General features: G+C 41.2%; 3 protein-coding genes across 7 annotated transcripts in view; 2 read left to right on the top strand and 1 right to left on the bottom strand.

Moving 5' to 3' along the window:
- Window positions 1-834: 834 nt before the first annotated feature.
- On the top strand, window positions 835-9,701 carry CZIB (CXXC motif containing zinc binding protein). The gene is made up of 8 exons (XM_048061952.2): window positions 835-1,262; window positions 1,369-1,452; window positions 2,082-2,138; window positions 2,907-2,988; window positions 4,664-4,695; window positions 5,218-5,295; window positions 8,574-8,639; window positions 9,458-9,701. Exons 1-8 carry the CDS (start codon window positions 1,257-1,259, stop codon window positions 9,533-9,535), a joined length of 483 nt encoding a protein of 160 aa, XP_047917909.1. The 5' UTR covers window positions 835-1,256; the 3' UTR covers window positions 9,536-9,701.
- Window positions 1,591-19,345, bottom strand: CPT2 (carnitine palmitoyltransferase 2). Of its 2 annotated transcripts, XR_010833261.1 has the most exons (6): window positions 19,125-19,345; window positions 18,332-18,412; window positions 18,111-18,217; window positions 12,780-14,084; window positions 8,321-11,887; window positions 1,591-7,435 (listed from the first exon to the last, which is right to left on the bottom strand). XR_010833261.1 is itself a non-coding variant. In XM_013176280.3 (5 exons), the coding sequence occupies exons 1-5, from the start codon at window positions 19,235-19,237 to the stop codon at window positions 11,556-11,558; spliced, it is 1,938 nt and encodes a 645-aa protein (XP_013031734.3). In that variant the 5' UTR covers window positions 19,238-19,345; the 3' UTR covers window positions 1,591-11,555. The 2 variants fall into 2 exon arrangements, 1 of the variants encoding a protein (XP_013031734.3); XM_013176280.3 differs by having other exon boundaries at window positions 1,591-11,887.
- A 1,201-nt stretch (window positions 19,346-20,546) lies between these two features.
- The window catches only part of SLC1A7 (solute carrier family 1 member 7), a 50,382-nt gene continuing 47,335 nt past the window's right edge, over window positions 20,547-23,593 (top strand). For all 4 annotated transcript variants that reach the window (XM_048061937.2, XM_048061936.2, XM_048061935.2 and 1 more), the window contains exons 1-2: window positions 20,547-20,852; window positions 21,906-21,985. In XM_048061937.2, coding sequence (XP_047917894.2) covers window positions 20,712-20,852; window positions 21,906-21,985 — 221 coding nt within the window. In that variant the 5' untranslated portion in view covers window positions 20,547-20,711. The remainder of the gene's footprint in view (window positions 20,853-21,905; window positions 21,986-23,593) is intronic.

Raw genomic sequence — 23,593 nt, 5'->3', positions numbered from 1 at the left:
AATTAAGCTGGAATGCAGAAGTTGCTGCAAGATTAGAACTTGGAAGCATGGTGAAACTTGTATAAAACTTCTAGCTGAAATAGGTGAGGCATGCTAACTTCGAGAGTGTTTCTTCCAAGAGATATTTCTAGTGTAACGGGCATCTTATCAAAACCAGTTAGGGATTTACTAGCACCTTTCCCTGTGACAGGACAGCTCTAATTTAACTCTGGTCAAGCCTTTGCCCTGATAAGTGAATTAACAGACTTTTTCCAGCATAATATGTGGAACTTGAGAAAAGTAGTTCTAGTTTAGTAATAGTTGATATTCTTCAAGGACTACTTTTTGAAGCCTTACCTGAGGCATAAATTTGGTTCTGTGTCTGGTAATGCTATAAAGTATCTAGGTGCGTCCTCTATAGCCGAAATCCACGTTGCTTGATTTTTTTTGTCTTAAAAAAGTAGGAACTTAACTGAAGCAAAATCCTGCATTCTGCTCAAAAAAGCTAAAGATGCCATTTCCTAAAAAAAAAAATAAAAAGTAGGGCGTGTATCTATGTTAATTATCAAAATTCATCTCACTCTTTCACTCTACCAAGGATCTCTCACCTTTCCCTCAGCTGAGGCAGCTCCGGCTGCCCAAGTCCCTGCAGGGCCCTGAGGGTGCTCCCCACACCAGCTCTGCCGAACTGCGCCCTCTCTTACCCTAGCACCGCCTCCTGGTCTTCCTACATCAGACTGTGCCCAAATGTCTTGGGAAGACCGAAACCACCTCACCCCATACCGTGCCCGCCCGGCCCCGCTGGCAGGGCCTCCTGGCGGCACCTCCCGCTTCCCCTCCTCTCACCACGGGCTCTGCTGGGGCACCTCCGCCTTTCTCGCCCTCCCCGCAGCCTGCCCCGCTCCTCTTCCCCTCAGCCGTCCCTCAGGGCCCGGCTGCCCGCTCCCCGGGCCCTGCCCGCCGCTCCTCCCGGCCGCAGCCTCCCGCCCGCGGGGCGGTGACGGGCCGCACCGGCCAGCGCCATCTTAGCTGAGGGCAGCTTCGGCTTCAGCCCGGCAGATAGCACCGGGAGGCGGCCGCCAGCTTGACTGAGGGCACTGAGGGGAGGGTGAAAAAAAAAAAAAAAAATCACTCCAAACACCCAAGAGCGGCTTTAAACCCGCAGCGGCTCCCGCGAGAGGCGGGACGGCGTGAGGGGGAGCTGTCGGCTGGCAGCGGGGTTTGCACGGCGGCAGGTCCCCTGAGCGGCGGGGGGCTGCCGGGCACCCTCCGGGGCCATGGGGGTAGGTAGGGGCCGCAGCGGGGCCGGGACAGGCCGTGCCGTGCCGGGCCGGGCCGGGCCGGGCCGTGCCGTGCTGACGGCCTCTGTCGCTGCCTCTCTCCTTGCAGAGGATCGGGCTGCAGCTCCGCGCCACGCTGGAGAACATCACCCGCCTGCGGGCCGAGGGCGAGGACTTCCGCTGGTACCTCAAGGTGCGGGGCGGCCTCGGGGTCTTCAGGGGCAGGGAAAAGCCCTTTTATCGCTAAATGCTGCGCAGCCAGCGAGCCTACCCAGCGGGGCGTCTGGCAGCGAGGGCCTCTGGCATTAAATGTCAGTCAGTTTCAGTGGGATCAGCATAAAAGGTGATTTATTTTTTTTTCCACACAGTGCAAGCAGGCTGCTACAAGAGCAACATATGTGATGGTGTAGGTGCATAGATATGCATTCATAATACACGCATAGCATTGCACACTAGTTTACAATAATGAAAAGCCTTAGTTTGAAGTGTTAGGGCCTCTATCGTTGAGGTGGTTGATAATCCTGATAACCACCACTGATAACTGCAGTAAATGGCAAGATGCGCTACTCCCACCTTTTATTCAGTGACTGTGCGTTGTACCACTGTTTGCACCCAGCGTGTGGAAGGACAGACCGTGCTGTGGGCGTACCTGCTAGGTTGACGCAGCCTGTGGGGCTGTGTGGTCAACAGCAGCTGACATCCACCTCAAGCTCCTCTCAGTCACCAAATGGGGGGCTGTGAATCTTGAGGGTTCACACCAGCTTCTTCAGCTTCCGACTCCCTACTTACTGGCAGCTTTACATTCTGGTTTTTGTTTTTCAGCTGAAATGTGGGAACTGTGGAGAAGTTTCTGAAAAATGGCAGTACCTGCGATTGATGGTATGTTTCCCTCTTACAACCTGCTTCAGAACAAAAATGAGGAAACAAACCCACCTCTCACGTGCAATGGACATTAGCATCAGATGTGACAATCCGCACTTTAGAAAAAATAGTAAATATTAGCTGTATGCATCCAGGAAATGCTGTCATGTTTCATATTCAAAAAATAATTGGAGATTTAATTGAAATATGCCATTAGAATGGTGACTGTTGGTGACAGTCTGCTTTGAAAAGCCTCCTTTCTGTAAAAATATCAATTGAAAACGCATTTTGAAGTGATATTAGAATAAGGTTGTGCCTGTAGGACACTTCTCTGATGCTGATGGAATGTTTATGGAGAAGTTTAGGTAATTCAAGGGGAGTTAAGCATGCCAAATGAGCATTTGGAAACTGAAAAAGCAGAATAAAATTTGTCAAGGATAGGGGAAGGTTTTGTTATTAGGAAGGATTTATCATCTTTGTTACACACTACTGAACGTTAAGAATGTATTTTGAGTTATTCAAACATGCCTATATATATGGACAGAACATAACTATCATTATTCAGGATTTTAAAGCTAGAACAGGATTATTCCTTGATAATCACAGCTTTCTGAATTACATCTCTCTTTAGTTTAAAAAAGCCTTCTCAATGCAATATTTTTAAAATGTTGAGACCATTTTTGTAAAAACAAAACAAAAAACCCACCTATTTCAGCTTTGCCAAGGCTTCTAGTGGCTCAGCTAGAATACAATTAAAAATGGTGTCTCCATTGTCGTGGTTTGTAGGACAGCGCTCCCCTGAAAGGAGGCAGAGGAAGCGCCACTATGGTGCAGAAATGCAAGCTGTGCTCCAGGGAGAACTCCATTGGTATGTGCTTAAAAATTTAAGAAGCATCCACTTCATATTTTTTCTCTAAGTTTATTTTTTAGTCCCAATTTTTGCGTGATAGGTGTGTTGTTTTTTTCCAAGTACACTGGCATTTGACCTCACAGCGGGCACACGCTTGCTATCATGCTCATGAAGGCGATAGCAAGGTCAGCTCGTCATCAACAGAAAAATGAAGTTGGGTCCACATGGTGGGACAGTGGGAACAATTTTGCAGCATATTGCTAGAAGTAACAATAGAAAGTTCTTTTCTGCTACTAACAGCAGTAATACAAGCTATTAAAATACTTGCTTCTCTAAATTTAATAGGCAAAATAATGTCCTTAATTGATAACATTAAATATTAGTGCTACTTTTGTTCTTCCTAAGTGACAGGAGCGAGATGAAACACTTCTCACTTTTTATGAGAAAAGGGGGCTGAAACATTTATGGAGTTAGTATCTGTCCAGCCTTGTAATGTCCTAAGCAGGAGTGGGTTGGGAGGTTAGAGGGATTATACCCCTAAGTAAACTGCATTTCCATTATCAGAGAGGTATTTCCTACCCAGTACGTGCTTCACATAGAAGTAAGCCTGTTTCCAGCCATTCAAGCTATACCCTTGAGTGCAAATGTATTTTACCTGTTACATAATAAGCTTTTTGCCTTTCAGTCTCACTGCATAATGGTCCTGTTTTTATGAGGGGCAATAATAAGAAAAGTATATAGACTTCACCTTCCCAAAGAAAAGAATCCCACTGGATTCTAAGTCTTAGCATCCTAGATAAATATTTTAAAATAAATATAAGGAATGATATTGAGACCTGCTGCTTGTCACAAGTATAAATTTCTATTATCACTGGTGAGCTTTTGTGAAATAGGTCCTGAAATCAAAGTCTCTTTTTAGATAGAAAACTGATACTGTTTGCAAATGGCTGGATTACTATTCCTTCTTCCTTTTGAGATTCTAGTTTGATTTAAAGAGATGCTAGCTACAGATGGTCGAGTAGCTTGGGCCCTCACATCTATTTTTTCCATTGCATTCTGTCCATTTCAGCCTTCTCTAATTTGTTTTTTCTCTCTATTGGGATTGAAGTGCAGCATTATAAAGATACATAAATACATATGATGGTAGCCTGAAAGGAAACATGTTAGAAAAATGTAGGATGGACTGACTACGCTACTAGTTAAAATTCCCACGAAATGCACAAAACAGTTTTGAGTTACTTGCAGGCTCTTTGCTACTCTGTGCCCTACATGCAATTTCTACAAAGGCAGCTTTGAGGGTAGAGCTGGAGATAACAGAGACAAAAAACTGTACAATAGTGACCTATGGTCTTGGTCTTGCAGTTGATGGGCTTTCAGACCTCCTGGGGAGCTTGGGTTTCTGCATGAACAAAACTTGTACCCTTAACGTCATTTTACAAAAGCATACATTGCAATTTCTTTTTCTTTGCATTGCTAGAGTAACAAAATGGTGTAAACTTCTCAGGAGAAGTAGGGAAAAAATGAATTCTACCTTTTAATGGATAACTCTAGGAACTGCTTGGTTACTTTGTTTCTATTACTTTTCATAAGGATTTTTTTAAGAAAGGAGAAGAAGCTGCTACTTGGTTTGTGCAGAACTCTGAAGACATTATGTCACTCACTGTTATACTTCTGGTATCTTTTTTTTTTATAGATATTTTAAGTCAGACGATCAAACCTTACAATGTAAGTTGTTTTCTCTTTTATATATTAAGTGAAAGATAAATAAGCATTAATGGTATTCTGAGTTTCTGCTGTATCATTACATTCCTCTTTTAAGAAAACGGAAGGTAGAGATGTTCACCTGATAGAAAATTGTCTCTTGTAGACTCCCGCACGCAGTTTAATGAAGGAGAAAAAACTGCAGTTAACAGTAGCTTGGTAATGATTTACCCCTTCCACTTTAGTGTCAAATACAGAATAATCTATGATGCATTTCATAAGCAAAACACAAAACTACCACTCAAATCACAGACAATTACGTAATGTCCATATTTGTTTCCTTTTGAAGGCTTCCTTGTGGCAGATTAAGAAATTGTAGTTAATTGCGAACTATTAAACGAGCCCGAGGATTTTGCTGTCACTTGGAACATCAGAGCTGACAGTGCCGCAGTTTAAAAGCAGTTCATTACCAGACTAATACTTGTCACTGTCTTTCTCTGAAAACTTTTTAAACTGAAAACTAATGGTATTCTGACTCAACTACAGGCTGAAGACAGTGAGAAATTCAAGACAATAGTGGAGTTTGAATGCCGAGGTCTGGAACCAGTTGACTTTCAGCCACAGGTGAGTTCTTACTCATGATTTGTTTCTCAGTTTTAAGAGCACTTACAGCCTCTATAGTGATTAAAAAATACACTATTAGAAACACTGCTGCTCTTCCTGGAATGTCCTGGACCTCCCCAGTTTTCCTTCCTCTCCACAGTTCTTTTAGTTTATTCATCTCAAAAAAACAAACAAACAAAAAAAACCAGCTAACATGAACAACTCTGGAATTTTTTGTACTTGGGTTCCAGTAACTAAAAAAAATCTAAATCTAAAATGAAACTCCCCTTGGAGTGGTATTCCAATTACCTTACAGGTAACTCAGCACTGATCATCTGAACTGATCTGAAAGGTCTTCATTGCTCAGGGAGCACTGCAAAAGGGAGTCTTTCCAAACGGGAATCACAGGAGTGCACAGTCAGCTAGCCACTTTCAGGAGAGCTCCTCTTTGGTTATTGGTATGTTACAGAGAGTAAACAAAGTTCCAGTTATGAACAGTTTTCAGTATATGGCCTCTAAATTTTATTTGAGATTTGACATCACCAAACCTGTAGTTGAGCACTGAGTATTGGCATTTTTCTATTGGAAACTTTTTCATACCAAAACTGAAGATGGCAGTTAAAGGCTGTTGCAAAGCACACCTCAGGGTTTAGAGTTAAAGGAGTTCTTCATGGCCAAACCAGTCCTCAGTGATTCACTTGCTTGTGCATGGTCATGCTGTATGCAAGCTAACTCCCTGCTATATTTAACCTATTATTCCGGTCGGATTAGGTGTAAATAGACTGACAAATATAAACCTCTTTTATCCTTCCCTCAGACTGTGACACTATCCTAACAAACAGAACAAAAAAGATGATCGTACAAGGGATTAGGTATAAATGAAATCATCACTGCATTGTGCTGCAGGAGGAGGTCTTCATTTTTAATTTTTTGCTTGTTTGTTTCCCTTTGAGGAACAGAAAGGTTCTTAGCTTATCTATTTTTAAAAGCTTTGCAGCCAGACCTAGGAACTTGCACTTTGAGTAAAATCTGTGAAAAGTCTACAAGATGCAGGAGATGTTTACAGATCTGCGTTCTAACTGTCAATTTACTTTTATCTGCGGAACAAAGACTTCACAGCCGTAATAAAGCTTTTAAAATAATATTCTCAAAGTTTGGTCTGTGCACTCTGCTAGAGAGTACACTTAAATCCCTGAGCAAGTACTTCAGTGAATAAATAGACTCTGCAGTTCCTTACAGTTCTATAAACTGCTTTGTATTTGGCATGATCCAAGCCAGCCTGGCTTCTCTGCAGTCCTTGGACTGGCTCTTGACTAGCACTAAACAGGACTGGCCATAGCATTTATTTATATATATAAATATGTATATATTTATGAACATAATACAACCATATGTGAAGTCAATTTAGACTGCCTCAATACTTGCGTTTGTCTTATACAAGCTGGTAGTAGTTTTCCTAAAAAAAATCATTTGAGTCTAAAGAGAAAGTATCCTTTGATTCTCTGATTTGAAACCTCTTTTTCTATCTAGTTTGAACAACAAATTCAAACAAGGTACTTCTAATAATGGGCAAGAACATTTTTTTTCAGTTCCTTATCTTTCTTTTTAATGTGCTTACATAGATACATCTACTGTGAATTTGATATATAAGTATTGGTTTTACTTAAGGATAGTTTAGCTCCTTTCCTGTTCTTGTCCCTCAGTTGAATGCTTCAACTAAAAAACAGAAGTTTTATAAAATTTCTCTTAAGCCTTTTTCAGCTTCTTTGCTTTGTGCCAAAAATAATAGTTACATTGCTTTAAAAAAAAAAAAAGTGTGACAGTACCTTGTGTTTTAAAGTCAACAGCGATTTTTGCTTCTTCGGTGTTGATGCTTTAACTGTTGGTCCTTCGCCAGTCAGCAGAGGGCAGACGAGTCACTGCATTTCTCAGATCCCTTCAGCAGAGATTAAATGGGTCTGCCCTGACACCAAAGCTGTAAGAATGCAAGTCCCCCTGAGGGTGTCTGGTACAGGAGCCTGTAATTCCAGTCATATGGCTTCTTGTTGCTTGGAGTGCAGGTGGTTATCTTCAGGTAGAAAAAGCTGGGTTTCTTTTACTTTCCTAGTCTTTGTTCTGTACTGCAGCTCTGCATTTTTGTCCCCTGATGCTGATCTTCCTCCTAACCCATAGCAATTCCCTTGAGATGGGCTTCTGACAATTATATAAAGGATATATTCACACTGTACCTTGCAGATAGCTCTCCTGTTGTCACGTCTGCTACACTCCGTAGTCTGCTTAACTCCCAAATGCTTAACCTTCCACTCAAATCCCCAAACATTTTACAATGTTTTGGCTTACTTCACACGTTCCTACACAGTTAAATGTCTGGGGATTTCTTTATCAAAAATGCTCATGCAGATCCCTTGCAGAAAACCTTTGCTTTTTAGTCACTTCACATGAAAATTCTGCAGTTAGAAATGGCAGTATACGAAACCTTCCTGTATGCTACCAAGGTGGTTGAGATTTTTAAATTTACCTTTAAAACTAGTAGAATTTAATTTACAGCTTGATTACTGTAAGCTCTAATGTAACAGATGTTTTTACAGAAAATCAGAAAGAATATCTTCCGCATGTTATATACATCACTGATATGCTTGCTTACTTCCTCGTGCTAGTGCTATCCTTTCTTTTACCTCTTTAAAAACAGGAACAGTAGCAACAGTGATGAACTTTCCCCTTTAAAAGACTATTTGGGTATCCTGATCTGTTCAGTCAGCTGAACATCCTCCTTTCACTCAAGGCTTGCTAATCACTTTAGTACCTAAATGCACTACAGGCCACTTCCTTTTCTAGAGTGGCTTGGATTCTCATGATGTTTAAGCCAAAACTATTAACTTTTCCATATGTTCTTTCTATTGTTTTCTTGCAGTGAGTTTATCACAAAGCTATTCCACACATAATGACTGTATAGATTCTGAACACAAATTAAAGCTGTTAGTAGTTGGATGCTGCTAGATGAATGTAGAAACTCAAGGTTAAGATTATTTATAACTCTTAAAAGTACCTTTTTGGTAGGAAAAATGGAAGAGCAGTCTTGTCTTATTTTACACTGTGGTTGCTTAGATCAAAATTGCTCACTTCACAGACAGGATCACCACCTTATACCGACCCTTGAAACAGCTTGGCTATTCTTCCTACCTAATCTAGAAGTAAAATAAAAATATGCTGTGTTACTTTCTTTAAACATTTCAATGATCATACTTATTATTTTCTTGCTACAGCTTTTTCTTACAAACTTATTCCCAATGTGTTTGCAGGCAGGGTTTGCTGCTGAAGGTGCAGAGTCCGGTACACCTTTTAATGACATAAACTTGTTAGAAAAGGTATGTTGTCTTAGTTTCGTTAGTAAGTCTAATTATCTAGCTTCCTTTCTCTAGGACACTAGTCCAAAATACGTAACTTGCACATATTAGAGGCTAGTTTTGAGCTTTCATGTAGGTATGGGAAGGTTGTAACTGGAGAGAGAAGCTACAACAACTGTGAATAATCAGCATTACTAACAGCTTCATTTTAGAAGTACGTATTTTATATCTCAGGAGCTGACAAAGGTAGAAACGCAACTTATAAGTCATCAGAAATGTCAAAGAGCAAACACCTGCAATAGCTGGGGTGATTCAGAGTGGTGGACTGATTTTTCTACAACGTCTGTACTTTTTCCTCTGCACAGAGATCTTAAAAAGTAATATAAAGACACTCTCCTTCAAAGCGCAGGATAATGACTCCAGCATTGCAAATCTTCCTTGACTGTGAGCAAGAAATCTCAAGGTCAAATCTGTTCCCCTGTATCCTACTTGGCAGGGATCTGCTTGTCTGCTGAGCCACGTGACTAGGGTATTGTAAATGATAGATAATCCTTTCATCTGCCATGGTTGCTGTTTTGTCCACTACAGGCTATAGACTACATTAAAAAAAAAAGTTTAAAATAAAAACACTGATACTGAATTCCATTTAATTTCAGGGCAGTGCTCTTACTTCTCTCAGAAATTAGAAGGTAGCTAACATTTCTGTGGGAAGTACTGTGTAATCTCTAGGACCCACACTCTGAGTAAGGCTTAGTTTCAGTCTGAATTCCAGTCTGAGATTTAGACACTATTGCCATCTACCGTCTGTGACTAATACTCTGAAATCTTAATTCCTACAGGATTGGAATGACTATGATGAAAAAACAAAGGAATCTGTTGGAATCTATGAAGTTACCCATAAATTTGTGAAATGCTAACATCCATTCCCCTCATAAACCTTGGTATGCTTATTGATGAGGGAACTGTAACCATCAGAGACAGTTTCCTTGGCGTTACTTTTCACATGGCTGTACTTCAGAAATGTAAACTTCAGTAAGTTGTTCTTACTGTCCTCGGAACATCTAATAAAAGATTTTTCACAGAGCACTTTGAGATGGTCTTAGTACAGACTGAAAGTTGCGTATATGCTTAACTGAACTTGGCAATTTCCTTAATGTTTTTGTTTTTGGTAAAATGCATGGTTGAAATGGGCTGTAGCTTAACTAGCGCATCAACTATTTAGGCAACTCACTGCCTCAAAGTTTTAAATAGTATCACTGAGAAGTATCCACATTTGATTCTTTAAAGTAAGCAAGTAAGTTATTTTCACCCACCATTCCTAGCATCAGGAAACGGATAAGAGTATTAGTAAAGGGATGGTGCTAAATGTTCAAGCAAAAATGTACATCTTTACTTGAACCAGCAGAAAGCTATTAAAGACAATGAAGTGAATTTACTGAGAATACTTAATGAGTTTGGCTACTGCTGACGCTTATGCCTAGCTGTTACACCTTCTGAAAATCAAGTTACCTTTCTGTAGATAAACTTTACTCATTTCTAATTGCAGACAGACTTTCTACTTCTGGAAAGTGCTCTCACAATCTTGCTAATTGTTCTCATGTTCAAAAAAACACCAACTTTCTCTAAAGAACTTCATTCAAAGACTTTTGCTCTGATTATATTAGTTCCTTCACCCCCCAAAATGATCACCTTCCCTTCTTCATATAAATTGAAAGGATAATCATGGTAAGTCTGAGTCACGAGCACCATGAGGAACCCGTCTGCGCCAGTTTGATCTTGCATTCATGGTGTGACTACTTTAGAGTGATGTGTATGCTCAAGCTTTCCTGCAATCCTTCAGCATGTTTGGCTAAGCCTTAGTCTTTAGAACTTCTACAACAAACCCTGATGCATTAAAGATGCATCTCTAAGCACTAAAACTCTAGTATTTGGTACAATAAATGACATCAAGAGTTGCAGCCGAAGGCAAGTACAAAAGTAAGGAGAAAAATTGAGAAAAATATTCTGGTAAGGTCACCACAGCAGGAGGAATATTGGAAAGAGGATTCCAATGATAAAGTTCAGTGACTTTTCTAAGGTGCAGGAGCACGTGTACACAGCAAAACAAAAGCAGCAGATTATTGGACAGACTTCATGTATGGAAGGTGAAAGACAACCCTGCAGCGTGCTTTGAAAAGTATTCTTTCTAACCTTTACAAGAAACATGAGATCCTGATAGAGAGACTATCCACACTGTATGATTTTGATACCAGTAATAAAATAACTTTGTGGTTATTAATATATAGTTTTATTGCATCACAATTGTCTTTTTGTCAGTAACAGCACAGTTGGCGACTGCAAGTTAGTTAAAGCCTCGCACTTCATTTTTTGTTTCTCAAAAAGCTGTTCTATTGGAAAGGCTTCAAACCGTTGAGGTACAATCAGTTCTGATGTTGATTAAAGTTTAAAGAGAAAAGTGTGACAAGTTAGTAAACAAGCTTACTGCAAGAGTGCAAATGTAACCACTCTTTCATATTTAAAACTATTGCATATATTATTTTAAAACCGAACAGTTTAAGGGTGGTTTCACAGTGCTGCTGTCTACCTGAACACTCATAGAACAAAGGTGTTAGAAGTCACAAATTTGGTAACAATGCTTTTTATTTTAAATGTATTTTAACAACATGTGGATCTGTTTTAACAGACAGTTCTGCTACTTCATTTCAACATCATGAATGCTTGTATTTCCTGAAATATGCATTCAAGGTCTGCACTTGATTTCTTTAAAATAGATAAAAATTTCAAATTGAATCTACACAGTATTCAAGTTCAAGGAAGCTAATTGAAGCCAATTGAGCTCATCAGTTTCAGCCGTGTTGAACACTGATTAGTAGGTACTGCCAATTAGACAAAGTCTGTATTCTCTACCACAACTGTAAACTCTTCAATCCCTTTTGTCTAACTATCCACCTTCTTGCCCTTTAAAACATTGAAGATATTTTCTAGTGACTTGTGTATGCACTGAAGGAATTCTTTACCATTCCTAGTTGGGTAAGACGAAACATTGCAACCTATCCAACCATCATGTACCTGATATCCTACTCCATAGCCATCAGGCACCACTGGGCCAAATCCTCCTAACTGCACAGCCGGGCTAACCAATGTGCTTGTAGAAATGATGTTGTAATTAAGTCGAGCATAGGCTTGGTCTTGATAGAAATCAGGCAATGCAATACCTTTGGATAAGGCTAAATAGCGCAACCCAAAGAGATGTCGGTCAAATCCCTGACCTGAAAATAAAATAACAAGTATTAGAGATATGACTAATTTTTGTGGGAAGCAAACTCACTTTTCAGATAACACTTTGCTTTTAAGCCACAAAAGAAGTGGTCTGAAGAACTGAGGATTTTTGTATTAGTGGGAAACATTTTTCAGAACCTAGACATTCGTCTGCAGTTCTAGCGCACCTATGCTGAGGAATGATGGCTTGCTGTTTTACTGCTAGCCTCAACCAGGAATCATGATAGTAAATAAAGCAATGTTAACAGACAATTTTAATAATGCATCACATTCTTTAACTTTTATCTGAACATTTCCTTTTTTTTTTCAAAAGAGAAAGGCTTTCCTAAAATTTATGGATCTAAAGAAGATCTTGCATCAACAGGAGGCACATTTTAGACTCTGTGGGTAATGTTCAATAAAGTCTTACTGACTTTACTGAAACAGTACAGCAAGTTATGCTTCTGGGAAGGTCGATTCAAAAGAAAGCATTTAGAAAAATACCAGGAGTAGCACAGCCAAAGAACCAGTTTGACTTGGAAGTCGTTAAAGCCTTTATACCCCTGCAGGGATTAGACAGCAACTCTTCAGTCATAAAGCCAAAGTTCTTAGTTGCCTTGGAGAGTATAGCACGCACTAAGTATTTATTAGTGCTTCAAACAGCCCAGCTGCTGTAAGGACAAAACTACAGTAGGAAAGAAATCTAGACATGTTAACAGTGAACTAGGAGCACAGAGGTATTTCCTCCTAATCAAGAAATGCATTTTAAACTGCAGCTTTCTGTTAAGTTTGCATTAACGTCAGACCTACATCAAACTTTAATTATTTACTTGTGAAGTAAAACTTTGATAGCAACTTCAACAAACATTTTAGTGCAAAAAGAAGTGATACATTCCTACTCACCCATAGCAGCTTCTTTTGTCAAACGGCCATGGTATTTGGAGCACTCCACAATCAACTTCTGAAGCTCTTCTGTGCTATGTTTGGACAGTTCCTTGACAAAGGCCTCCGAACACTTCTTTGTATGAATAGAGGCAGGACGGATAGTTTCTGTGCGACCGTGTTTGAAAGCCGCAGTACTACAAGATTCATACGTGGCAACAGTCTGATTGTACTGTCGAAGGAAAGCCATCTGGAAGGCAAGCTGAACCACAGCATCTGGGCTTACCTTCTTCTGCTTTAAAAGTTCCTTGCCCCCTTCATGGAACTGAATCATATTAATAGATAGTGCTTCTACACTGGCATCAAACTTCTGCTTTGCTTTGGTAATTCCTGCTTTTAAGGCATCATTCAGCTTAAAGTCAAGTTTCTGTACTGCTCTGGAAGAGTCTACGGAAGCAGGCTGCGACTGAGGGCTGACAGCTGGTACTTTGGTACTGTCTTTAAAGACTTCGTTCTGGAATCTGAGCACAGCCACACCATCACCCCAGGAATGTTCAAAATTAATTCCTGCAGTGCCGTCTTTAGCTATGATAAGATTAAAGGATTTGTCATACCAGCGGTTAGCACCATCTCCATGCAACATAGTATGGGACAAGTGCACAAAGTCTTTAATGGGAAAATCATCTAAACTTAGGCAAAACAGAGCAGAGTCTACTTTTTGAAGAGCTTCCTCATTGCCGCTATCCAGTAGATTCTTTCTCAGCAATGCCCAAGTATCTCGGTTTTCACTGGTGAGGTAGCCAAGTGGGAAGTCCGGGGCTGGACTGTTGTCACTGAGTATGTATTTCAAGTGTGCTTGTATTTCTGAAGGTTTCACCATATTTCCATCTCTATCAATAACATCAAACACATAAAAATTCCCTTTTCTCATTACCAGTAAGTGTTTTGCCTTTTCATCTGTAAAAAGCTCATCTTTGTTGAGCTTAGGCAACCGTGTAGAATTGAAAAGCCTGAAGTACTGAGACATATCGAGGGGGTATGCATTGACCATGTAGGCACCAAACCAAGAAAGTGAGGAAGGCACAAATCGGATAATTTTCTTAAAGATCTCAGTGTCACTTTTTTCTGGATTGAGGTGAAAAACCTCAGGTTCAAGATAACCAGCCCTGAAGGTCTTCATAAAACGTACAGCAGAAACAGTCATGTTTGTAGCTCGTGTGAGTTGATCGTTATACTCAGATTTTGGATCAGGATTAAAAGACATAAATGCATTAAAATTCAAAACAACGGGGTCACGTGATTTTAGGTACATATCAAACCAGGGACCTGGAAACAGAGAGTTGAGAAACAGGTCAGAACATAAAAGCAGTGTACTGAATTAGACCAGAGGTTCATGTAATCAATATCCCGCCTCAAATGGTAATCATTAATACTTACTGAAGTGCAGATACACTAGAAAAAAATGTGCAATAATTCCCTCAAGGACTCTCCCAATCTCCAATTACTAAGAGAGGTACTGCTGGCTAATTGTAAAAATACTGTATTTGGAGCAATCTATATGAAGATTCTCAACGTCACCAGGACTGAGGGAAAATTTCCATGTTTTCTGTATATCTCAGTGATAAATTGTACCTCCTGCGATATGCAATGCAGCTCCCTGGCACTGATTTTATTGAACACCTCACATTTAGACTAGAACACACCTTTAAGTACACTTAAACTATTAATTTCTTCAATTTTCTGTCACTGGGGGCATGCTTCTCTTTATAATCTTATCTTGAGGGTAGAGAAGCCTTGCAGAGAGATCTTGACAAATTAGTGAGATGTGCAACCACCAAAACTATCAAGTTTAACGAGCAAGTGCTGGATTCTGCACCTGGGAGGGGGCAACCCTGGATATACGTACAGGATGGGAGACAAGAGGCTGAGAAACAGCCCCACAGAAATGGATTCGGGGGTTTTGGTCAATGGCAAGCTGAGTATGAGCCAGCAGTGTGCCCTTGGCAGCCAAAGGGCCAGGCGAGTCTTGGAGTGCATCAGGCAGAGCACTGCCAGCTGGTCAAGGGAAGGGGCTGTACCACTCTGCTCTACACTGGTGCAGCCTCACCTCGAGTACTGTGTGCAGTTTTGGGCACCACAGTATAAAAAGGGCATAGAACTATTAGAGAGCATCCAAAGGAGGGTTAGAAAGATGGTGAGCCCAGAGCAGAGCAGTCTGAGGGGAGGCCTCATGGCGGCCTGCAGCTCCCTCACGAGGGGAGCGGAGGGGCAGGCGCTGAGCTCTGCTCTCTGGGGACAGTGACAGGACCTGAGGGAACAGCATGGAGCTGGGACAGGGGAGGGTCAGGCGGGCATTAGGAAAAGGTTCTTGACCAAGAGGGTGGTCATGGCACTGAGCCTGACAAAGTTCAAGAAGCATTTGGACACTGCTCTCAGACATAGGGTCTGGTTTTTGGGTGGTCCTGTGTGGAGTCAGAAGTTGGACTCGATGATCCTTGTGGGTCCCTTCCAACTCAGAATATTCTGTGATTCTGCAACTATTTCTGAGGCAGAGTTTCCCTCATTGTTTGTCCTCATTCCTACTGCTCTCTTCCTGGCAGCATTCCTCCACCCACATTTGCTGTCATGCATTTTCACCTCTTTCCTCCTTCTATCCACTAAAGCGATCAGCACTGAACAGAACTTTTGATACCGATGCATCACAACTGGGTTCCTAAGCTGGCAATATGATGAGGTTCAGCCTGGAAAAGAGGAGGCTGAGGGGAGACCTCATCGCAGCCTACAGCTTCCTCATGAGGGGGACTGGAGGGGAAGGCGCCGATCTATTCTCTTTAGCGACTAGTGATAGGACCCGAGGGAATGGTGTCAAGCAGCGGCAGGGAAGGTTTAGGCTAGACATCAGGAAGAGGTTCTTCACTGAGAGGGCTGTCACGCACTGGAACAGGCTCTCCAGGGAAGCAGTCACTGCACCAAGCCTGTCGGAGTTTAAGAAGCATTTGGACAGTGCACTTAGTCACATGGTCTGAATTTTTGGGTAGACCTGTGTGGTGCCAGGAGTTGGACTCGATGATCCTTATGGGTCCCTTCCAACTCAGGATATTCTAGGTTAGAAGGGACCTCAAGGTTATTATTCCAGACTGAGAACAGACTTCAGAAAGAAGAATAACATTTGACACCTACAGGTCTTTTACACAGTCTCATTTCATCACATGGCATGTCAGCATATCAAGAAGCATGAATGTGACACAAACATTTTGTCTGTGCTGTAATGAAGGAAGTCCATCATAGCTCTAAAATGCAGTCACACCTCCACATATGCTTATGAGTAAAACAAAAATCCAGGAGGCACAGCCATAGGCAGCGAAGGGTTGTTTTGTGTGTGTTTGGTTGTTTTCTTCTTCTTAAGTAGCATCTATTTCATCATTGTTAACAACTCTGAACTTGTTAAGTTTTGGTATTACAAGCTGTATGGAAGCAGACACCAGAAACAAGTGGAGACCAAGTTCATCTCAAGGCAGCTGATGAATGAAAGATTATTATTTCAAGCCTGGATCATTCCCAAGTAGGAATTTCTAGCTGAGTTCTAAGAAGGGCAACAGGTAACTCAAGTTCTGTCATAATTTTAATTCCAGTTCCTCACAGATGAGTGTAACTGGCATTCATTATGATTTTAAAAACACATTCCACATCATTATGTAGCCTTTTAACCCTGGACTCCAAGTCCATCCAGCACGGATGCAACTATACATATTTTCAGAAACCAATTTAAAGTAGAACAGGTCTTTTATGAGGCCTAAAAAGAATAATAACTAAACACAAAGGAAAACAAGCACCCTGTATTTCATTGACACAAAGCAGAAGCATGCTGGTTAGCCTTGACAAACACCATACAGTCAGCACCAGTTAAAACCTAGATACTGTACAAAGTGAATAGAAAGCATAAGCTAATAAACTGACCAGCAGCTTACGTGAAATAATCTTGTATTCTTTACAGAATTTGTGGTTGCTGTGCAACTTGTTAAGCTAACACCCTTATGGGCACTCTCAATAGACAGTGAGGGCAGAAATGTATTCACTGGAGGACATGCAAACTTCTACTTCCATAAATAACTGAGTATTTCCACCTTTGTTGCTATCCATCCAATACTTTCATAAGCAGACACTTGTATTTGGAAGCCAGTGGAAGCAACAATAAAGAATAACCTAGAAACTCCATGCACACTCTCCCTCTCTTAATTTGCTTTTCCTTATTCTCATCTTCCTTTTTCTGTATCTCTCCTTTTCTCCTTTTCTTTTGCTCTTTAAAAGAGTATTGTTTTGTAATTTTTTTTTTTTTTTTGGGGGGGGGGGGGGGGGGGGGGGGGGAGGGTTGTTTCAAGTCCAGAGCACTGATTACTTCTGCCTTCCAAACCTTAGTCATATTTTCTGACCTCCCTCAAGGTTCAGTTTTATTTCTAAGTAACTTGGAATTATTTGAAAATGATTGCTTTAGTTTCCTTAAGGGAGCTACTAGTTAAGCTCCTCTATTAACCTAACATAATTAGATAGCAATGAAAAAAATAGAAAATAAAAACCATAAACTCAAATTTACACAAAGTAACTCATGAAAAACTAATCTTCGATATTTACCCACCTCTTTTATCAGCATAATGAGAGAATTTTCCCAAGAAACTATCGCTGCAGAATACTCCTACGAAGTTGCCCATCCTATGTTTTAAGAAGATCTACCCTTACGAAAGGATACCTAATTTTTTGTCATGATCTATTTCCCATCTATTTCCCCTTTTATGATGGCAGTGCAGAACGCAAAATGTTCCATTAGAAAAGACCAAACTAAAAATAATACTGTATGTCACAGAGAAATCTTGTTTTCAGCAATCTGATTTCAGAAAAATAATTTTACCTGCGTAATTAACTTGTAATAAAATATTATCTTTGTGGTTGACATCTTCCTTCCACAGTTTCTTTTTTTTTTTTTGTAACTCCAATAGCACCACTGTTCTTTCCCATCCCTTTTGATTGTATTTTACTAGTGACTTTGGTATTTTCTACTCTAAAAAGGTATTTTCCCTTTTCTAAAAGAGAAAAATGTCCTGTGGAACTGTAATTCTTGTTAAGTACAATATCCCGCAGAATTCTGGTATATTTGAGTTACATGAAGGACCTTCTTCATTCCACCAGAGACTCAGAATTTGCTCAAATACTGTCACAGGTAGAATACACCAAATGTTATTCCAAGTTTATGGAACAGAGGGCTTAAGCTTCAGCCTGTTTTATTTGCAGCATTATGAGCTACGTATTATCAAGTACGATGATCTAAGGGCTCCTTCTATATTCAGTTGCTCAACATACCTGTGATGTAACTAGTATGCTTGTTCTGTTTGTCTTGAGCAACTAGTTGCTCATGCAGCTCTCTTCCAATCCCCTTTTCAAACTGATGAGCAAGTTCTTCAGTTTTCCTGCAGCAATCAATAAAAGATTTGAAATTCTGTCATAATTTATATTTTTGACATGAAACTGTGGCTTTGAAGCAACAAATGGTAACGCAGTATGTGTATCTTCTTTGTCCATACCTGAACTGGTCATCGTTTAAAAGAGGTTTCTGTGCATTCAGATATCTCTTAATTGTATCTTCTAGCTTGGGAACCGGCAGTCTGAAAGAAAGGGAACAAAAAGAGACACACACTTCATGTACACACAACAGTACCAATGAAGACTCAGTTTCTTACACTGTAGTCTTCTCTGTCTTCTTTCTTCCTTATCCTCCATACTATCTAAACAGTTTAAAAGTTTCTTAAGGAAGGAGAAGAAAGGGAATATATGGACATGTATCTTCACAGCTTAAGCTTCTTGTGAGAAGGAAAACAATGTAAAAAAAACAACTTGACTGTCCTGTTATAAAGTTATTGCAGTGAAGGGTCTTAGTACCTTGTAAGCAGCACGGGGTCACAAGGTGCAGCAAGGGGAAGCCGCTGTACAGGAGCACGGTGCAGCTCGGTGGCCACCTCCTGTACCGGATTACTGCTCGCTGGTGGGTGCTGAACATTTCCTTACAGATTTCCTACTCAGTACGTTTCTAAGCCTCCTCTAACTATAAAGTAACTCCATTATACATACAAGGGTTACTTTCCAATCTCAACTTTCGATAGTGGCTTTACAGTCATATCTGTGCTTTAAAGAACAAAATCATTCTTCTCCATGGAGTTTCAGGAAGAGAACACAGCACAACAAAGCCAGCCAGAGCAAGCCGCTTCCCTTCCCTTCCTTTCCCTTCCCTCCCGTGCCCTCTCCTCCCAGCAGACACCCCAGGGCTGAGGCCCTGCTGCACCCGACCTCTGCCCGCGTCCCCGCCGAGCCCGGCGGTACCTGGGCAGGCTCTTCTGGTAGTGCATGGTGGGCACGATGCTGCGGTGCAGGTACTCGGCAGCGCCCGCGCTGCTGTAGCCCCGCCGCAGCAGCACCAGCTGCCGCGCCGCCATGACGCCCGCCTCGCCCGCCCCGGCCCCGCTCTGCGGCCCGGCGGCGGCGGAGCCTCCACAGCTCCGGCCTCAACAGCTCCGGCTTCAACGGCTCCGCCCCTGCGGCTCCGCCCCGGCCGCGGAGCTCCCTGCCCGCTCGGGCCGAGCCCGCCCGCCGGCGGGAGGCAAATGGCGGCCGGGTCGCCTGAGGGAGCGAAGGGTTCTTGCCGCGTTTCTCCGCTGGGGAAGCGTGCTGTCACGATAACAAAATTACCTGTTTTAGGAAACGCCTGCACTGAGCTTGCAGTATTAGTTCAGTGCTTTCTTACACATGCATTAGTAAAAATTGATGGGATTCTCCTGACACATATGATCACGTAATACGATCACATATTATTTGATTCCCCTGACAGCATCACTCTTGTCGTACTGGTCCTACAGTATTCAGATCCTGCTTACAGACCATGGTTTGGTCTGCTCTCATGAGTTTTTTACTCACACTTGAGCACGTAGCTACAAGTACTGCACTGCAATCTACAATAAATCAGTAAATAGACACATTTGTTCTACTGTAATGGAATATTTTCCATAAAAACACTGAATAATCTTAGGATAACCCACACACTACAGTAGAGTTTCAGTAAGTGCAGCATGGTGAACAGTAACGGTAGTGTATTTTTATCAGATATTCATTAGCATAAAAATCAGTGTTGGGGCTGGATGCAGACACGGCAAAGGAAAGGAAAGAAATCCCTGTGGCTTAGTCTGGTAATCCTCTGAAAATAAACTGGCCCTACTCTAAACAACATAGTGGTAGGAGAAAAAGTGAAATCATTTTGCTTCCAAGATAATAAATGCCAAATGCCAGAAGGTCTCTTTGCGTGTTTCAGTATACTGCAGTTTTCTGATCAATATGTGGCTCTTAGGCTACACATTCAGTCTTTTCTTGGTCTCGAAAACAAAATATCCAAGCCTGCTTTAGTTAATGAAGTTCAGTTTTACCTGGTTTGCCCTGTTGTGATAGTCCAGTTCAAAATGTTACCTGCTCTGTCCTGCACAGGAAAACGGTGCAGTAACATTACCTGTATGCATTTGTATGCATGAATTACGTTGATCCCCAAATCCCAAACCGGGAAGACCAGGTTAACGTACTTAAACACCGCCTTCCTTCCAAGAGCATCAGTTTGTATTGAACCAGTCTTGTTTTAGAAATACTACTGCATTCTGTTCTAATTTTCCAGAGCCCCCTAATCTTCCTCCAGGCTCTTAATGATGTAGTCGATAATAGGATTATTGGTATTAATTTGGAACAATAATGCCAGCTGTTTGCTTGGTGGCGATTGGCAGAGGGGTGACCTTGCAGGTCAGCTAAGCAGAACTGGAAATGCTTTGATCTGATCTATACAGAGCTAGGTCTGTCCACTCCTACAGGAGGAGTGAGTGAATTCTCTCTCCGTGGGATGCTGATTCTTCTCCAAATTGCACGGAGGACAGCATGGCAGTGGCTTTTGATGCGATCCTCGCTCGGGTCAAGGATGTTTGTAAAAGAAATGGTTTGCTCATTCTCTCAGTGTTGTCAGTCACCGTGGGCTGTCTTCTCGGATTCTTCCTTAGGACGAGACGTCTCTCCCAGCAGGTACGTGTGGCACGGTTGAGTGTATCACTGCAGAGAAAATATTGTACTTAAGTAACAAAAGACATAGCATCTGTGGAACTTCAGGATGGACTTTTTGAGATAAAAAGCATGTATGTGTATTTGTTAAATTTGTTTACTTTGTTTTATTTGTTAATCTACACACTGCTCCTTGGGTCTTTTCACACATTCTCAAACAATGTGTATTGCAAAGGGTTCTGGTCTTTAAAACACCTAGTAAATCTGACATAACTACATTGCAATGTTGTAAGTATAGATAATAAGTTGAATGAATGTTAAAACAGTATGATATATTTGTTGGATTTTATATTACCTTGAAACGTGTATGTCCAAAGAAAACACTGGCAATAATTTTCACCATCAGATGTATGGAGGTACAAGTGTTTATATTATACCAATAGTATTTTATATTAATAAATTTAAGATCTCCCATCATTAACAGTCCACGTTATTTGAGTCACTTGGGGATTTCTCCTCATGGGTACTTAAACTAAGCTTTTTTTGCGGCTACTTGTTTCTTACTGCTGTATTGGTCTATCAGTGTACACAGGGCAACGTGCATTGCTGAATGCATTGTTTGAGCATCCAATATAAATCTCAATTAAAAATTATGGCCCTTAATAAACACAATAGTTAAAACAATTCTATGTTCTGCTACCACTATCTGCAGACTGAAGACTTTGTTTCCAAGCAGTAGCTTCATACACATCTAGCAAAACACAAAATGCAGAATGGAGATATTATTCAAGGCAGTCTATTAACAGTAGTCCCTAGGAGGTGGCCTATTTCGTTTTTGTCATCTTTGGCAAAGGAATGAAAAATCCTGTGTGTTTTGTTGAATTACAACACAATACGTAATTGAATGAATTTTAAAATGATCTCTTAAAGCCTAAAACCTTTGCTACCTTATATACTAGAGCTTGAGATTTTACCAGTGTTACCTGATTGTAACACTTGACGCACAGCTCTAGCAGGTCTCATGAAGGCAGATAGTTTTTATCTCAAAACAATAAGCATCTCTCCATGTATTTCTAGGAAATTAGTTATTTCCAGTTTCCTGGTGAGTTACTGATGAGGATGCTGAAAATGTTGATTCTCCCCCTGGTTGTATCAAGGTAAGTGAAGACAATGATTGTTCCAATAACTTTTAAAGTTTCATAAAAAAGAAATAGGATACCACTGCTTTGGTTTTGACTGAATAAATGTTGAAGTGCTGGAAGCATTACCTACTGCTGTAGATTCATATTGAAAGTGGAGCTATGAACTTCTTTTTTAATCAATAGGAACGTTTCCACAGTACCTCCTACAGGTTTTATTTGCTCAAAGACTATTTGTTTTTTTAATTGATGTTTTCTTCCTTCCGCCTAATGGGAGGACTTTTTCCTTCAAGAGAACTAGAAGTTAAATGAATAAATACGCCACCATATCAAAAAGTCTGCCTTAAATCTAAATAATTGAAATAATACACCATGCAAGTAAGATGAAAAATCACTGAATCATACAATCACAGAATATTCTGAGTTGGAAGGGGCCCACAAGGATCATCGAGTCCAACTTCTGACTCCACACAGGACCACCCAAAAATCAAACCCTATGTCTGAGAGCAGTGTCTAAATGCTTCTTGAACTTTGTCAGGCTCAGTGCTGTGACCACTGTCCTGGGGAGTCAGTCCCAGTGCCCGACCACCCTCTTGGTCAAGAACCTTTTCCTAACACCCGCCTGACCCTCCCCTGTCCCAGCTCCATGCCGTTCCCTCGGGTCCTGTCACTGTCCCCAGAGAGCAGAGCTCAGCGCCTGCCCCTCCGCTCCCCTCGTGAGGGAGCTGCAGGCCGCCATGAGGCCTCCCCTCAGCCTGCTCTGCTCTGGGCTGAACAAACCCAGGGACTTCAGTTGCAACTCATAGACCTTGTTCTCTAGGCCCTTCACCATCTTTCTAACCCTCCTCTGGATGCTCTCTAATAGTTTTATGTCTGTTTTATACTGTGGTGCCTAAATGTGCACCCAGTGCTCAAGGTGAGGCCGCACCAGCACAGACCAGAGAACAGACCCTTCCCTTGACCAGCCGGCAGTGCTGTGCCTGATGCACCCCAGGGTGTGGTTGGTCCTTTTGGCTGCCAGTTAATAAAAGTACAGTTAATTTATAATCCTCTGTAGTTCTTTTGGAGATTTGCTGCAGTATGATAAATATTGAAAAAAACAACCTGTGTGTCCAGTGAATTACTAATGTATGCCTGGTTTCAGCTGGAAGTGAAAGTGATTTCCTAGTACATTAAAGGCAGAACCTTAAATAATGCCCCTTTATCAGTGGCGAATTAATGATCTAGATCTTGATGCTCACGTAGCTGTCTTTGCAGTGGGTTGGCCTAATTTAGGACAACAGTTAGTCTCCTGTAAATTTTTCTGTCTTACAACTGACTACAATAACAACCAAATAACAGTTTTATGGACAAAAGCCTTCTCAGCCCAGTGCTGACAGAAGAGATAAGGAGAGATGGAGAGTAGCAAAGCTAACTTTACCTTAACTGATCTGAGAAAAAAATATTGCAGTATTTGGTGCCTTTACTTGAAGCCTCAGCTTCTTTCTGGAACCCAATAGGTATGCCAAAAACTCATCTTTAATTTTAAGAGAAAGATAATTTTCTAGACTTCAGGTCACGGAGAGTTACTGAAAATAAACACAATTGAGTGCTAATTTTATTTTTAAATCCCACCTTGGCATCTTA

This window comes from Anser cygnoides, chromosome 8 (genome assembly GCF_040182565.1).
Source record: "Anser cygnoides isolate HZ-2024a breed goose chromosome 8, Taihu_goose_T2T_genome, whole genome shotgun sequence".
Lineage (NCBI taxonomy): Eukaryota > Metazoa > Chordata > Aves > Anseriformes > Anatidae > Anser > Anser cygnoides.
This window is presented reverse-complemented; position numbering and strand designations above follow the sequence as displayed.

What these genes read in the sequence shown, in the direction of transcription:
- CZIB (XM_048061952.2), top strand. An exon ending in ACTTCCGCTGGTACCTCAAG is followed by an intron (nt 1,453 to 2,081) that starts GTGCGGGGCGGC and finishes TTTGTTTTTCAG; the next exon opens with CTGAAATGTGGGAACTGTGG. An exon ending in CAGTTGACTTTCAGCCACAG is followed by an intron (nt 5,296 to 8,573) that starts GTGAGTTCTTAC and finishes ATGTGTTTGCAG; the next exon opens with GCAGGGTTTGCTGCTGAAGG.
- CPT2 (XM_013176280.3), bottom strand. Translation starts at nt 19,237, where the DNA reads ATGGCGGCGCGGCAGCTGGTGCTGCTGCGGCGGGGCTACAGCAGCGCG. An exon ending in GCATACTAGTTACATCACAG is followed by an intron (nt 14,085 to 18,110) that starts GTATGTTGAGCA and finishes CTCTGTTTCCAG; the next exon opens with GTCCCTGGTTTGATATGTAC. An exon ending in GACAAAAGAAGCTGCTATGG is followed by an intron (nt 11,888 to 12,779) that starts GTGAGTAGGAAT and finishes TTTTATTTTCAG; the next exon opens with GTCAGGGATTTGACCGACAT.